The 17215-nt window shown below is 44.6% G+C and overlaps 1 protein-coding gene across 8 annotated transcripts; it reads left to right on the top strand.

Annotated features, from left to right (window-relative positions):
* Positions 1-335: 335 nt before the first annotated feature.
* On the top strand, positions 336-17029 carry LOC125000971 (protein Shroom2-like). 8 transcript variants are annotated; one of them, XM_047576789.1, is made up of 12 exons: positions 336-553; positions 1135-1283; positions 6973-7074; positions 7315-7332; positions 7602-7709; positions 7785-10068; positions 10165-10220; positions 12091-12657; positions 13419-13922; positions 14207-14381; positions 15323-15595; positions 15689-17029. In XM_047576789.1, the coding sequence occupies exons 1-12, from the start codon at positions 353-355 to the stop codon at positions 15959-15961; spliced, it is 4710 nt and encodes a 1569-aa protein (XP_047432745.1). In that variant the 5' UTR covers positions 336-352; the 3' UTR covers positions 15962-17029. The 8 variants fall into 8 exon arrangements, with proteins under 8 accessions (XP_047432745.1, XP_047432738.1, XP_047432739.1 ...); XM_047576784.1 differs by lacking the exons at positions 336-553; positions 1135-1283 and adding an exon at positions 1996-2209; XM_047576785.1 differs by lacking the exons at positions 336-553; positions 1135-1283 and adding an exon at positions 2220-2375.
* Positions 17030-17215: the final 186 nt, after the last annotated feature.

Here is a 17215-nt window from a genome sequence, read left to right as displayed (position 1 = left end):
GAATTGTAACAGAAAGTAACTGAATTGTAAATATATGTTAATATCCGCTGGTGAAAAAAACAGATTAATGACTTTAGTTCAGTCATTATTTTTACTACAGTCTTCTAGACGTTTTATCCATTAGCTCAGATGTAATCAGCTGAAGCTCCAGTTAGACACAAGCAACAAGTAAATCTTCACATTCATTAGTCAGGAAAAGGATCCGTGTCATTATTAATAATTAACCGTGTTAAAGGACCATTTTTCTGTATCAGTGACGCGTCTGTGCAGCCTCTTCCATGAGAACTGAAGTGATGCGGTGTTTTCTAAGGGGGGCGCTGGTTTTGATGGAGCCCGCTGGCCTGGAGGCATCATGGATGCCGGCGACTACAGAGACAGACTCAGAGTTTCGGCTGGACGGATGAAGTGGTGGAGGGAGGAGGACAAGTGGAAAAGAGGGGCAGCGGAGGAGGAGGAGGAGGAGCTGGTGGAGGTGCAGCTGAGAGGCAAAGCGCCCTGGGGCTTCACCCTGAGGGGGGGCACTGAGCACAGAGAGCCCCTGGTCATCACGAAGGTGATTATTCACACTTTATCTATGGTTCATTTGATGGTTGCTTTATCATTCATTTACTTTTTTAATTAGACTCATGACGTAGAATTTAAGGCTTTTCAGTGTCTGAAATACCGACCCATGATTAGAGCAGTGAACGCCCCCCCAGCGTAGTGTGACATGTTACACTGGAGGTTAAAACTCTCCGCTCTAATTACAGCGCCGCCGTTGGATTAATGAGTGGCAGTGAACTTTTCTCTGGAGCCTGGAGCCTCTGCAGCCTCAGATTACAGGCGCTGGAGGGTTAAAATATTAATCAGAGCGTCAGGTTGCGGCCGACGCAGGTCATTCTGGAGGAAGAGATTAAAATCATTTCCTCAGGGGACGTTTTAGGCCTCTCTATGATAAATGCCTTAATTTTTCATACTTTCGAGATGGTTGTGTGTGAAAATCCCAGCTCAAAGCCACTTAAACCCCCTTTCCTCCTCATTCTGATGCTCGGTTTGAACTTCAACAAGTCGTCTCGGTCACCTCTGCGTGACTAAATGCAGCCATGTGGCCGGCTGACCCGGAGGCCGGTGTGTTACCGTGGTGACTGTGTCCAGGTGGAGGAGGGCAGCGCTGCAGCAGCCGTCCGTCTTCGGGTCGGGGACGAGATGGTGAGCGTGAACGCGGTTCCCCTCGGCGGCTCGCGGCAGGAGGCCATCTGCCTGGTGAAGAGCTCCCACCGGACGCTGAGCCTGACTGTCAGAAGGTACCGCCACAGAATAGTCCACGCTTTTTACACAGTTAGACGTCAGAAGGTCAGAGCCACAGTGGTGGCTATAAGAACATCATGTCCTCTCTACAACTCTCCTACAATCCTGTCTTTTACGAGGAGGTGGCTGGAGCAGATCCACCCTGACGGCCGCACACATGGGCCTCATGCCGCTTGTTTGGCCCCCGACGGTAAAACAAAAGCCGCTATTGTGGAGGCGGTTGAGCTCCAGCCAGCTCAGTTATTTCAGAGAGCAGATAATGACTGGTAAATTAGACCGAGAGGAGCCCCCCCCTCCCCCCTCCTCTTCTCCCATAACAACACCAGTGATCCTCAGTGCAAACTTGATATTTATTGATTTTTATTAATGTCTGATGTTTGACGTGGGATTTAACCGTGCACCATGTGGTCAGAGTCAGTAAAATTAAAGAATTATTGGTTGCAGACGTGTTGCGCCACATAAATGTTGATTCAAACCAGCTGCTTTCAGTCACTGTTTTTGTCTTTTTCAGTTATTTCGCAGCCTTCAACGCAGCAATAAATTATGCAACTGCTTCTTAAACCCGCCCTGGTACTACATGTGCCCCTGATGTCCTGTCAGAATAATATACTTACTGGCAAATGGCAACAGAGTCTTAAAGCTTGAATCCAATTACTAGTTGCAAAGCCACAGGCGTGGGCTAAGCTGTGCAGAGCAGGTTGAGTCAACAGGAGGTTGAGGTGGACTGATGCTGCTCCGACAACCTGCCCAAGTCGGGGGGCGCTCGATCTGAGCGGGTTTACGGAGGAAGGACTCCGGGCTCGATCCGAGAAGGGAGCATTTAAATGTTGCCCCTGGAGGCGGTTGAGTCGGCGTCAGAGCCACTTGGCTCCGGGCGTCCTCCCCTGCTCTCAGGAGGAGTGGTTTAGTCCATGTTGCCTAGGTGAGTTGACACTGCTTAGTGGGATAGGCCATATCAGCAGAGCCCATTGTTTTCAGGGGCTTTGGCTGCTCCAGCCAGAACAGAGTGGGTGCTCGCCTCTCATTTTCCCTCCTCTTCACGGAAATGTTTGGCTTTTAGAAGATAAAGAGACGACTTTCACTCCCAGGTACTTCTTCTTCTTCTTCTTCTTCTTCTTCTTCTGCTTCTTCCTCCTCTTTTTCGGTTTCATCTCCTCTGATTCAATCATTCGGTTGGAGCTGGATTAGATCAGGAAGCAGTGAACAGGTCAGTTTTTCATCTAGATGGAACATAAAGGTTGAGAAACGGTGACATGTTTCCCTAAAGGATCAGTTTTAAGTTTAGAAACAGCTGCCAATAAAGATACCTTTTGTTTTTCCTCCCAACATCCCAGGGATTTATTTCAAGAGGAACAAAAAAGATGGATGACGTAGAGCAGGTAACCTGATGTTATTCAGCTGAGAAATGAGTGAATTTAAAATGTTTAAAAGGTGTTTTGTGTCACAGCTTATGCAGAGTTTAGCTTTTGTGCCTATTTCTCACATAAAATAAAGAGAATCATCACTTTTTTACATTTCTATTGATGGAGGGAGGCTGATGTTTTAATTATGAACATAATACAAGTTAGTGAGTTGGAGAAATCCTTGTGTTGCCCTGATAGTTGTATATAAATGGAACATCTGGCAGGTAACATCTGGGTAAATGTATGATGAGATATAACAAAAAAGATGTGCAAGGTTTTCATTCAGACGGGATGTTTTTAAGCTGTTGTTCCAGATGTTGCTCATCATCTTCTAGGTTTTTTTTTTTGTTGCCGGTGCAGGCGGTGACACACCGTTAAGCCCAGCTGTGATGACGCTGGCACTTTCTATTGTGTGGTTCTGTTTAGAGCTCAGCGGGGCCAGATCGGCCCCCGCAGGCCGCTGCTCCCGTCTGTTTGCGTTGCAACGCCAGCAACTGGTGAATCAGCAAGATGTGTCACCGCTGCTGGGCCGTCGGACGGGAGCTGGGAAAGGGAAAGGAAAGGAAAGCAGGGAGCGATAACGTCGTTAGTGAGGTGGAGGAGGTGGTGGTGGGGGGCAGAGCTATATCCAGGTCCTTCACTTTAATATTTTGCACAAAGAAGAAGAAAAGTTAAAGACTAGGAACACAAACAAGGATGAGGATTAATTCTGTAAATAAATAAACATGAACAGAAACATTCCTCTCCTCGGGTGGAGGAGTAATTTCATGGTAAAGGAGTCACTCTGTGTCTGCCTCCTCCTCCTCCTCCTCCTCCTCCTCCTCCCCCACCGCTCAGTCTGACATTTGCTGGTATCTCTCAAAACAGACATGAGTCCGAGCCAAACATTCCTGTCTGTGATGTGTTCCCCGACAAGGTCGCTGAAGTAGAGCTCCAACAGGGGGGGAAAAAAAAAATAATAATAATAAATTAAAGGGTTATAAAATACCATCTCATTCAGTTCAGTGAGAAAGTGTCCGAACTCTAAATTGTTGAAATGTGGAGGTGTCAGATGATGGGACAACGTGGACGACTGGCATTAGAAGTAGAACAGTCTTGATGAAAATGAAAATAGACGGGACGTCCTAAAAATGTATAACGTTCTGGATGTAGACCAAACTCGACCTTTAAACTTGACCTAAAAAAAACGTATAAAAAATGTCTAATCAGCCAAAGATGTTGTAGCCCCTCCCCCTGCATGACATGTACTCACATAGCCTAAATACTAGTCTTTGGTTCTTGGTCACTTTTTGTCCTTTTTGGTTTGCTTTGACGTCTGTGTCTGGTTCTGTTCTGTGATTGTCTTTGTGCGATTGTTGTTTTAAAGTCTACGGCTGAAAATTAGCATTTGTGCTAAGTCCGGCGCATTTACACTGATGGCTAACGCATCAGTGTTGATTAACCTCCTGAGACCTGGGCTTTTGTTTCCTATCACCTTTGAACAGGAAGTCCAAAACAGTGTCCTCATATGTGGACGCTGGGATTATTTCATTATTTATATTATAATAAAGTCAGACAATGTGTGAATAATTTTAAAACAGCTTATTTTAATACCTGAACTTGACTGAGCAAAGACAGAACAATGTCCTCAAACGAGTACTTGCTAATTAGCGACGTTGTAGCTCGTTGCTGTTGATAAAATTTGATGAATTTGTGCGTCGTATCAAACCACAATAAGCATAAATAAGTTTTAACCTTTGCTGCCACTAAATCGTCCACTAATGAGAACGATGGGTTTAAATGAAGCAGAATAAGCTGCAATAAAACCTAAAACTTAACGTCCCCATATGAGGACGCAGGGTCCCAGAAGGTTAATATGACCTGCACTTAATAAAAACTTTTCTTTTGTTGTTGTTTGTCCCAGTATTTCACTGAGAGATGTGAGCATCCATGTGGTGATACTAAAGTTAACTGGATTTTTTTTTTGACAAACTAGTAACTAGAAGACCAACAGCATCCACTGTAACTTCTCACGGGTTCATTTTTTATTTTTTTTTTTTCCCAGCAGCCTCCATCCACTTAAAACCCAAACACTAGATTAGAGCAAGGACGCTGGACAGGACAATAACTCCTCCCCCGTCGTCTCAAATCCCCCTTTATAATCCCCAAGGAAATCTCTTGTGTAGCGCAAGGTGGAGTGTGTTTGTGTTCATACCGGGAGGAGGAGGAGGAGGAGGAATGCACAGACTCCTCAGTCATGGATCTGCCAGATTCCTCTAAGTGCTTCTTGCGTTCGTGAGACTGAGAGTAGTGGTGTCAGAGTGCGACTTTTTTCTTTTTTTTCTGTGTTTCTTTGAACGCACCCAATCAGAAAACTCCCTCAGATCTTTGGTAAGTTACCACGTTTTGCTTGTTGCATTAATGCATTAATGCAAAGCAACTCATTCATCCTTTTACATCATCTTTTATTCTTCAAAGTAAATAAACATGTCGGTTCACTAATATTCCCTCAGATTTCCCTGCAGAGGTTGTTCAGAACGCTACATGTCGTTCCTCGTGGACGTTTCTGTTTGTGATCTGGGTCAGCTCTGTTTCAGTTTCATGTTTTTAGTTTTTTTTTTTTTTTTTAGTCTGGCTCATATTTCCTAGGAGCGAACGGTGGCGTCTCCTCCCCTGTGGAATATCTGTGACAGAGCAGCTGTATCCCCTGACAATAGACCCTCGGCGCTTTTAGGAAAAAAAAAAAAAAAAAAAAGGGACATTTGCATTTCCATTGTGCGGGAGCTTGTTTGGACGCAATGCAACTCTCACTTTGTGTGTTGCACCGGTGCAGAGGGAAGCACAGTTTATATATAGTAGATTTAAAGTGAGTTCCTGCAGGAAAAATGCCTGTTTATCAGCACCAGAAACTACTTTTATAGACTTTTGAAATGCATCCACAGCACCAGTGTGTGCACAACCTTTTGACTTGTACTGTATATATTGACTCAATGATAACTCAGAGGTCTGCTTTTCTTTTCTCCTTCATTTTCTTTTACTTTTATGGACGTAGTGCAGTTAAAATGCCTTAGTACCACATATTTCTACCGTCCCTGGAGAGATTTATGTGCAGTAACTCAGAGCCAGGTGAAATATTGCCGGTCAGATAGCGTCTGTCACTCTCTCTGTCTCTGTCTCTGTCTCTGTCTCTGTCTCTGGGAGACTCTCAGACCTCTGGGTGATGGCCAGTATAGATGTCTCAGCCGAAGCGAGGGCACGGCGGGGAGGGAGAACACCTCCCTGCATTCCTTTGTTGAAAGAATGTAGCATCTCCATCACGGCCCGGCCGGGTTAAAGTTTCTCTCCGGGCAGGTAAACTCTCCTCTGGTCGAGATATTTCACCTCTGCCCGTCATCTGAACTTGGACAGTTTGGGAAAACAAGAAAGTATGGGAGCACGGGGTAAAAATAATCACTGATCAAACATTGTGCAATGCACTTATTCATCCATATCTGTTCTATTGTGCATACGAATACTTTATTCTTAAAATCTGGTATTTTAAAGTTCTGGGACATAGTTAAATTCAAAACAGGTCTTTGTTTAAAGCCTAAAATGTTCGTGGTCAGAGAGGAAACGTACAATTTAAAATCAGCCTTTACCATCAATTCAACTCTGAACAGTGTGTGCAAGAAACAGTGGAATAAACTAGACGAGGACATAAAAATGTGCATTAAATTAAAACCGTTTAAAAGTAAAATAACAAACAAACACTCTTAAATGGTTATAATGAACTGGACAGATAATTAAAAGCTATTTTGTTTTGTCAGTTGTTCATAGACGGGCTGTTAATAATCAGGGATCTGTCTCATATTGAAGTTGAATGTTTTTAATCTTTAATCTTAGAGGATTAAAGTTCTCATGCCTCTTCAGGTTATATGACAATGAAACCCTGTTCTTCTGCAAAACATCATTTTATAGAAGGACTCAGCATTATCAGTCTTAGAATACTTTTTTTTTTTTTAAAGTTTCTGTGCCTTTTATTTCTTTCACTATACATATATTTTCCTAGAAGGTTCCACTGGTTGGAGGCTGATTTGTGTAATTTGCTGCTGAGCTCTGTCATATGGCCGTGACACATCTACCTCCCTCTCTTACTGTTGTTGAAAGCTCTTCACCGTACGAGAGGCGTCACATCCCTGACGTTTGAGTGTCTTCTGGATTTGCTCTGTTCTCTTATCACGCCCTCGGGCTGGAATCTGTTTCCTGATTTTTTTTGTCCTCCTCTTTCCTCTTTCGCCCCCGTCCTTGACTCGCTGCCCCTCAGGGCTAAAATGGTCGATGTTGTATCGCCACGTACAATGCCGTCCGAGAATGAAGTTCACGTGGCGAGGAGCTTCCTCACCAAGATTTTGCGAAGCTCGATGAGGTACCGTCGCGTAGTTTTTGGTGAATCGAAGTGATTTCTGGTTATTCGAGTTAGTTTCAGTGTGTGGTGCTAGTTAGTCGTAATTAACACGTTTGCATTCCTGTTTTTTTTTGTCTGTCCTGTGATGTCCAGCCTCCTCCTTAGGTGTTTTTAGTCCAGTTTTGTATTTTTTCTTTTTAAACTAATGTGTAAGATCTATTGAAACTGTGTATTTCTTTTCCTCTGCATCATGCGCTCCAGGAAGAACCGCTTTAAGGGGTACGTGCATGTTTAATGTGAGAAAAATTACACGGTTTTAAAGTAATCAAAGACAATCAACCATTTCTTTTTTCTTACTGGAAACCTTTGAGGTTCTGAATAGTGCAGCACTTAATCAAATGAAAAACCGATGTTGCACCCTGCTTGGTGCACAAAGAACCTGAATTCTACCATCTGTCTTCTTGGAGAATTTGGAAAATGCCAAAGAAGCTGAAGTGTCAAACACTCCCCGGTTGTGTCAAGCGTTCTGTTGCCTTTCTGCTTCGCAGGAAAAATGATCCAGGCTCGCGGCCCCACTCCTGGCACTCATCCAAGCTGACGGAAGAGGAGTCTGAGGCCACCCCAGCACCAGTCTGGCAGTCAAAACATGAAGCGAGGTGAGCTTTTTATGGTTTTGTGGTCTCTCTGCATTGAACTGAAGCAAATAAAATATTCATTTATTGTCACTCCAGGCCAAAGGAGTCATCCACTAAAGGGGACCAGCACCAGTTGACGTGTCAGATCAACTCAGTGAACATGGAGCGACTAGAGCATCCCTCCCATCCCACCCATTCCTACCCACCTGCTCGTCTTTCTCCAACTAAATACATCAGCAGTGCGGAGCCGCTCTGTGGACCAGGAGGCAAACGAGACTCTGGGTTCAGTTGTTTCTCCAGCGGCTCCAGCCCTCCTGTTCAAGACCCCTCTAGTAGGAGGGGGACCAACACTGAGAATATTTTCTTCAAGGGGCTTCAGAGCGAAGGGACTCAGCAGGCCGAGCGACCCAAGTACCTGCAGCCAACGCTAGGGAGCGGAGGCTGGGAAGGGTCGAGAGCGGAGGAGCAGCCTTCAGCTCGAGTCGCTGTGGGAGGAAAACCCGTCGCAGGCCCAGTGTGGCAGGTCCCCGAGAAGAAAAAGTCCCAGTCTCCTCCTCCCCCTCCTCCTCCTTTGCGAAGTGACAGCTTTGCTGCCACAAAGGTGTTTCCTTATTCTGAAGGACCCAGTGGTTCAACAAAGAGCCATGGAAGATCAGCAGATAACAGCAGCCAGAATGGCCTCAGATCTGTGCAGGAGAAAACCTCAGAGGCCAAACACGGCTTGAACCACTTGCCCACCAAAGAGCTCCTCCATCCTAACACAGCTGCAGATTACAACCACAACCAGCTGCACCCCAGTAAACTCTTCTCCTTATCCAGCAGTGACGTCAGACAGTCTCATTACACCCAACTACCTGCACACCAGAGGCAATACAGCGACGAAAGCCCCTTTTACCTGCAGGCCAGAACAGCTCCTCCCACCAAGACTCAAAGCGTAGGAAGCTACTATCGCAGCCTGCAGGAGCTGCCCACGAATGCATTTAGCCGCAAACAGACGAGGCACTCCACAGCATCCACGACGGGTTCTGCTGCAAACCCAAGCCTCGCAAGCGGAGTGCACAACAGGTACTGGCCAGGCCTGGCGGGGAAACATTCGGTGCAAGCCGTGGAGCACAAGGCCAGGCTTGGAAAAGCAGAGGGCTGGAGAGGGGAAACGGAGAAGCACCAGTGGTTGAACAGCAATGAAGCAAGTTCCTGTAAGATGAGTGTGAAGGCGAAGTATCCTCTACCTCAGTCTCAGATGCCTTACAGTGCAAATAAGGAGCGCAGTGACCATTCCCATTTGGGGAATGGTCTACACTATAACCACCAGACCTCCGAACTTTCTGTTCAAAGCCGAAGCCTGGAGGATGCAGGAAAGAGAGGAGAGGGACATTCTAGTGATATGAAAAGACACTTTCCAACACGTCAAAATAACGATCATAAGGTCGGTGTTTTAAAGCATCAAGACCCCTGGGTACCTCAAGAAGACCATCGAATATCACCTCTGAAAACCCCGCTTCTCCACTCCCTGACACAGGAGAGTAGGAGTCTAGTTGAGAAGCAACCAGCAGCTTCCACTGGTGTCATGTCTTCCCAGGACACCGGTGACACCACACCTACCGGCAGCGGAAAGGCAAATCGTCGCAGCGACCGCTACGCCACAACCCTCCGCAATGAGATCCAACAGAAGCGAGCACAGCTACAGAAGAGCCGCAGTGCTGCGACGCTGAGTTATGATGCAGAGGACGAAGACGCAGAGGAGTGGAGATCCATGGAGGCTTCTTCGTCTTCTGGTGTCTCCTTCTCAAATACCTACAAGGACCACTTAAAGGAGGCACAGGCCCGGGTCCTCCAGGCCACCTCCTTCCAGAGACGAGACTTGGGACCTGAGGGTCCCTTACCTAAAACCTCCAGTGGACGCATTAGAGGACGTAAGCGGCTCCACCTAGCCAAGAGGACACACTCCTTTTCAGAGCCTGACAAGATGGACAAAGTGGGAGTCGAGGGAGAGTCTCAAACGGGCTCATTTGGGGAGCGGAGGAAGTTTTTTGAGACCAAACCAACCTTTTCCAGGCCCATTTTAGGTCAGAGTACAAACTCAAACACAGACCTTGAAAATACGGACAAACCCAAAGAGAAAATTCCCTCTGAAAAGACTGACACAAGCACAGACGCCAACCACCTGAGTCCCGGGAATAAGCAGGCCCTGCTGGAGCAGCAGAGGCTCGGGACATTTGCAGAGTACCAGGCCACATGGGACAAGCAGAAGAAGTCGTCAGAAGCCAAGACACAAGGGAGGTACCACTCAGCAGAGAACATCTTAGACGCAGGTGCTGAGAAGACCGTGTGCATCCATGAAAGATCCAGATCTTCTCCTTCTGCTGACTTCTATGCACAGGTGACCAAGACCGTGTGAATCTCTATATTTGTTAACGACTATAAAAGTGGATTTGTGGCTGTATTTGCTTAAAAAGAAAAAACGCTTCTTTTGCAGAATATTCCATCTCCGTGGAGAGACCCTCGAACACATGAGAGCACTTTAAGCACCAGGTGAGGTTAATATTTAGTTTAGTTTTCACTCTGCATTTATAAACTCCATAAAGAATCAAATATAGAGCAGAGTTAGCAAAGGTTTTTTGATGTGGAAAGTGTCTGTTCTGCAGCGTTTCAGTGCAAAAAGAGAATAGGTCTCAGTTTCTCGTCTCAGGTTTATCGAGCCAAGTTGTTCTGCTGGCGCTCATGTTGATAATGCTATCTCCTGGACTCCAGTCACAAACTACACCCAGATTTACAAAAGTGTCAGCAGTGTCCTTTTGTTGACGTGCTGTCGTTTGCACAAGGTGGGACATCAACACCTTTCAAGAAAAGTTGATCCTCGTCTTTCAGCAGGCTTTTAGAGTAAGAGTAGCTTAAGTGTTGCTCAAATTCTTCCATTCTAGTGTTACTGTGCACTTATTTAGTTGTGCTTCAGGCTTTTCAGCCGCTGAAATCTGAGCACGGGTGTTCTGACAGGTTTACTGTACATTCACTGCAGCTCATTTCATATATTAATTATTGGTAAAAATATTTCCTTGAGTCACACATTGCTTTATCTGTGGCTTAACTCACATGTCATCCAACCTCTGTTTGGTTTTCACACTCATGTCTTGAGTTTCCTGATATGTAACACACTCTCTGTGACCGGGCGACACACATCTACAGCTTCTAAATCTCCAACTCATGGACAGAGCATCCATTAATATCATTCAAGTAAACCAACCAGACATGCTTCTGCATCTTTGACTGTTTTTTAAAACTTTTCTTTAGAGCTGCCTTAGTTCCTAGTTTAGCAAAACATCTAAAGAAAAATCGCTGACACAAGTTGACCTCCGGTTTTTATCCAACTCGCTACGACCACAAACGAGTACGGACGTCTCGTACTTTAAACAGAGCAACACTAATAACATACAGATGTGACGTAAGCAATGGAACATTTCATGGAACAATTTTAACAGAAATAAAGCTATTAATAGCTCTATTGAAAGCTAATTTAAGTGCTGTGTGACCCGTCTGTTGCCAGGGATCTGTGCATGTTTTGGTCATTGGATTTTCCGTTCAGAAAAGGATATTTAAAAATAGATAAATAAATAAATCAAATAAAGAAAAAAAAATATCTGATTTTCGGGGTTAATGGATGAATAAAACTTAAACAAAAAACGGTCTATTTTTTATTTTCTGTTTAGAATATAGAAACAAAAAAGTTTCTACTTCTATTTTGTGCGACCGGAAGTTACCGTTTTCAAAGTAAGAGCACGTACTTTGTTTTACTTTTCAGTACGTTGTTTTTCGAAGCAATAAAAGAGTTCGTCTCAGGAAAGAGGACATGACTGCAAAAAAACTAGGCGTAACGCATATTTCAGGTAAAACTAAATATATAATCGGGGAACAGTTAGCTACTAGCATTAACACTATGTGCACAGAGTTTTTTGTCAAAAATCACGTTAAAGTAAAGTTCCAAAGACATTTCAGCCTGCGCCGTCCTCATACTACGTGCTCTTACTTTGAAAACGGCAACTTCCGGTCTCACAATACGAAAAAAAAAACGATTTTATTTTATGTTTTTTCGAGCGCAAAAATGAAAATCGACCAGTTTTTAATTTTTGTCTCTCTACCCTGTTAAAGAAGAATTTTAATCTTTGAATTTTACAATGAAAATCAAATAACCACTTTTTTTTTTTTTTTTTTAAATATAATTTTCTGAACCAAAAATCCAATGACCAAAATATAGCAACCTAATCACAAGGAATTGTAATTGTTGCTCAAGTTCAAGTTGCCATGAAAATGTGTGAATCAGCTGTTTATATATATATTTTTTTTAATCTGGTCAATGACCTCAAACCAGGTACTGATGACATTTGCCTTTTATTTTGACGGAGTGCAGGCTGCGACATGATCCTGACCCCATCCCACAGTCGGTCTCGTCGGTACCCAGAAACGAGGGCCTCGTCCCAGGCCTTCCTGACCACAGGCCCAAATTAGACGCTGCCAGTCCCTCGCTCACTGCGCTGTCCTCCGGCCCCAGCGCTGGTCCTGAGGAGCCGGCCGAGCCTCCACAACCACCCAGGTCCCATTTAGGCCCAGAAACCACATCCTCCTCCTCCCAGGAATTCCTCCCTGGCGCCCAGACAGAGCCGGCGCTCCTCCAGCCTCCATCCGGCTCCAGCTCTGACATCCAGCGCCATGCTGCAGCCCAGGTCTCGTCCACTGGCTCCACCCCAGCCAGCTCCCCTCGCCTCAGCAGGATGCCTGGACCAGACGTGAGTGAAGTCGAAAAAGAGGAGAAGGAGCCACCACCTTCTCCTCCTCCTCCTCCTCCGTTCTCCTCCTGGACAGCTGCTCTATATCTCCCCACAACGGATCGAGTGCGGTCTCCTTCGCCCCAATTTGCGCCGTTGAGGCTGACGGACAAACCGCCGACCGTGTCCATGCAAGATGACTCTGTGCTCAGGTAGGAGGCTCAGGTCCCTTCACTGCCTCTTATTTATGTAAAGTAAAGATAGATGATGACCAGACTCGTGCAGAAGACTTCACATAACACTGTAGGTCAGAAAGAAGTAATTTTTGTTTTTGAAAAGCTGAGCTGAAAGTGCACAGAACAGGAGATCAGAGTTTAATCATACGTGTAGTTAATTTCCTATGCAGTCTGAGGCGAAATCAAAGTGAAGGCTGTAATTTCGTTTGGCCGCCGTGACCTTTGAGTTTTGTTTCAATTCAACTGTACTATCCGTCCTTTAATTAGAACCTCTGCTGAATACTGTTTGTAGCTCGGATGCCTTCTTCCATTTCACACACTTGTATAGCATTTTTATTCAGCCTCCTGAGACCTGAGCTTCAGCTTGTTGTGCATTTTTGTTTTATTTCTCCAAGGTATTTGGGATTATTAGGACCTAAAACGTGTAAAAACTAAGCATCACTGTGAACTGGAAGTAGTTTTTGGAAAGAATATGTCCTCATATGTGGATTATTTCACTGCAAATAATGAATTGCCAACATCCTTAAATGAGTTGTACATTATAATATATTGTATTGTTACGTTTGCACATCACATTTAACTAGAAAAGTTAAAACTTCTGCAGAATGAATCCACTGTTTTTACACCAGTCAGTATCTAGTTATGAGGATTAAAGTCTGAATGAAGCAGAATAAGAGGATGCAGGCTCTTTATACGGTTCAGAAAGTTTATAATTTCTACTTTTGTTCCTTACCCAGGTCAGAAAATGCGTCCACGCCTCCAGCTGTGATGGACGTGAGCAGTCCAGTGAGGAAAGTCCCCGTGAGGATCATCCACGCCGAGAGCAGCTCTGAGCGTCAAGGACGAGCCTACCTGCCCCAGAGCAACGACACCTGCAGCGTCTTCGAGCCCCCGCCCCACATCCCCTCCCTGGGCACCGCGGAGTTCCCGGCCTCGTCCCTCTTCAGCGCCTACACCCGGCAGGAAACGCAGGACCAGGGCCCGACCCCGACGTCGGCCCACGAGTCCACGGCTGCACAGCGCTCAGAAGAGGACGCTAAGAGAGAGGAGCTGGCTAGGGACATCATGGGTAAAGACAAGTCCTTGGTGGACATCCTGGACCAGAGCGGGAGGAAGACCACCATGGACCTGATGGAGGGACTCTTCCCCTCAGAGGAGCAGATCCTGGAGGGAGCCCAGCAACGTAGGAGGGCCTCTGCTGGCTCCAGGCTGCCCACCTCATCTCCTAGGAGCGCAGAAAGGTGGGAAACTAAAGCATTTCCTTGTTTTTAAACCAGGAGTACAAGAAAAAATGGGTTTAGAATTGGTAACGGTTCAGTTTAGCTTCAGTATCCATCTCTCAGTCTGCCCTCTTGTGGATATATCAGATATTGCAGTTATATCTCAAGCTACTTTTCATTTGCTGCTTGGAAGTTTTGGAATATTTTGACCCCTTTCCAGAATATTTATAAGACTGAAATGCACCTTTTTGGTAATACTTTGGTAACCAGACTCTTGTGTTTGTTGGGGTTTGTTTGTGCATCAGGAGGGAGGAGGAGGAGGTGTCTGCATCAGCAGCCGCCTCCCTGGTCCCCAGTTCCTCCTACTACAGCACATCAGCTCCCAAAGCCGAGCTCCTCATAAAGATGAAGGACATGCAGCAGCAGCTGGAGGAGCAGGACTCTGAAGATGAGCTGGACGTTGACCTGGCCAGTAAAAAGGTGTGACATAAATGTGTTATTATGATATTTTCTGCCTCCTGTGCGAAAATGACATGTAATAATAAACGTGTTATATCTTTATTGCATCTAAGGCCTGTATCAATAATTCTGGTCACCTGTGGCACAAACACCAGTGAGATTGCTACAAAAGTGTCAGAATAAAGATATATATTCACCTGGAACAAAGTAGAAAATATAAATTTCTGTTCTCGCTCATTTATGTGCAGGTGGAATCACAAATTGTGCCTTTTTGTCACATTTTGGCACCACATGTGCCATCTGACCTTTCTCAGGTACCAGTCTGAAAAACTAATTTAGTTTCACTGATATATCATTAAACACAAGTACAACAGTTTTGAATCATTCACCCAGACTGTGTGTAAAATGATGCCTTCTGTGAAACTCAAAGATCTTGACAACCGATTGGTCATTTTTAATGATCGACACATCTAGCAAATCGAAAGCCATGTCCAATTTTACCGTAGCAAACCACCAATGATGATCCAGAGCGAAGTAAACACAAAGGTCGCATATGGTCAGCGCTACTACGCTCCAAACTAGAAGCCTCTTCCTCTTCATGTAAACAAACGGGAGCTTCATGATTCATTTCAACCTGATGCAGAGTCATAGGAGAAGCCATGAGCAGTGTTTTTTTGGAGCTGGAATATAACTTTTAATCACAAAACAGAAAAGGAAAGACATACTTTATGATTTCGCAAATGTTATGTTTGCGACTCTTTGGCTTCTAGCTCTCTGAGTTGCTTGTGTGTCTGTCCCCATACAATTGCTTAGGGTTTTATTTGTGTTTCGTTTCGGTGGCAATGCCTGATAGAGGCTTTTAGAGGAGTTTAGGCCATATTAGCCCCCTGTATGGGGGGCGCTCTGATATCGTGGTCTTAGCTTCTAATCTCAGTTTTATATTCCTTCTTCCTCCTCTGCAGCAAGAGCTGATCTCCAGCCTGGCCAGGAAGCTGGAGGTCCTACGGGAGGCGCGGCAGAGCCTGCAGGAGGACGTGGAGGACAACGAGGCGCTGGGTCGGGAGGTGGAGGCCACTGTGCAGCGCCTCTGTCAGCCCAACCAGCTCGACAAGTTCCGCATGTTCGTGGGCGACCTGGACAAGGTGGTGAGTCTGCTGCTGTCTCTGTCGGGACGTCTGGCCCGGGTGGAGAACGCCCTCAACAGCCTGGAGGACGAAGCGCCGCCAGAGGAGAAGGTGACAGCCTTTAACTTAGCCATAACAGTTGTTGCAGTAAAAATGAATTAAATGTATAATAATGAATAATAAGTTATATCTGTCCTCTATCAGCGAACCTTGACGGAGAAACGGAAGCTTCTCATGAGGCAGCACGAAGACGCCAAAGAGCTGAAAGAGAACCTGGACCGTCGGGAGCGGCTGGTGTCCGGCATCATGGAGGCTCACCTGGACGCAGAGAGCCTGGACGACTACAGACACTTTGTTAAGATGAAGTCTGCTCTCATTATCGAGCAGCGCAAGTTAGAGGACAAGATCAAGCTGGGAGAGGAGCAGCTGAAGTGTCTGGTGGACAGTCTTCCCCTGGACCAGAGACCGCTGCTCTGATAGGAAGAAGAAGAGACGAGGGTCTGGATAGAGACTGGAGCATCAGCGAGTTTGAAGCTAAGACATGTAGCATTTTAAATGTGTTTATGTTTATGTGCTTAGACGGTGTCAGACCTCTATTTTAATGCAGTGGATGCATTTATCATGAAGCTTTACAACCAAACATTTAACACGACGTTTCTACTTGTAACTAACTATGAATTCTTACGCCACAGTTTAAGGTATTTTTCATATAAGGAGACAAAAGGCTGAAAGACGAGGTGCTTCACAGAACTAGTAACTGAATGAAACTTAAATGTAAATAGAGTCAAGTATCTCTTAATATTAGAGTGTACTAATATTCAGACATATCAAAGCTTTGATGGAGTATTAAATGTCAATAGTGCTTATTATTCGACGCCTTTTTCTAACTTTGTAAAGATGTCTGAGGGTTGTATGATGAGTTTTCTCACCTGCTGAATGGGTTTGTATTTAATTATCAGTGTGTGTGTATTAAATTCTATGGTAATATATATACATATATATATATATATATTAGTAATTTATTGTAGCCTGAGAACAGAGACGGGAAACAGATGAAGTGTTAATTTAATTTCACTTTTGACGTTTTGTTTTCTAATAAAATTAAAAGAAGAATTGAAAATGACATCTTATAATCATTTAATTTAAACTGTGTTATCGAGTTGTCATGATGAGACATGAAGTAATTGTTCTTTCTTTTACTTTAATCCATGCGTCTTTTGTTATTATTCTAAAGGAGCTGATGTCATTTTTGCTAATGATCTCGTTTCAGAGTTAACTCTTAATTTACGCTAGAATAAGAGGTGGACTTTGTTCTCATAAAGATGACGGATGCCGACTGTTTCCAGCAGTAAAGATGTTTTCTATAAAATAATACACTGCTAGATGATTTGTGTTTAATCATTCACAGATCTCAGATCTTTTCTACTATCTACTGGTTTGGTCTTTTTCAGGAGATTCTTTCCATGATGTTGATCTGATCATGTGCCTGCTGATACCGGACTCATTTCACTCACTTACAGGCAATAAAATAATTCAGCTGAGAAATTTCGTCTCATTTTTGTGTGACAAGAGATTTAGTTTTATACTAAATAAAGCAGATTACTTTATATTTGAATAATACAACAGGAATGTTGACACAGTCATAGTGTGTATTTACATTCTTTATGTCCCTAAATTTAGAATTCTTGTTATATAACCAGTTTTATTCGTTTTTTTTTGTGCGTGTCTATG

This window comes from Mugil cephalus, chromosome 23, assembly GCF_022458985.1.
Source record: "Mugil cephalus isolate CIBA_MC_2020 chromosome 23, CIBA_Mcephalus_1.1, whole genome shotgun sequence".
Classification (NCBI taxonomy): Eukaryota; Metazoa; Chordata; class Actinopteri; order Mugiliformes; family Mugilidae; genus Mugil; species Mugil cephalus.
Note: the sequence above shows the minus strand (reverse complement) of the source record. Positions and strands in the feature narration are given on the sequence as shown.

Coding starts and splice junctions, on each gene's coding strand:
- LOC125000971 (XM_047576789.1), top strand. CDS start 353: ATGGATGCCGGCGACTACAGAGACAGACTCAGAGTTTCGGCTGGACGG. Junction 10,221..12,090: donor GAGAGCACTTTAAGCACCAG/GTGAGGTTAATA, acceptor GACGGAGTGCAG/GCTGCGACATGATCCTGACC. Junction 13,923..14,206: donor TCTCCTAGGAGCGCAGAAAG/GTGGGAAACTAA, acceptor TTTGTGCATCAG/GAGGGAGGAGGAGGAGGTGT.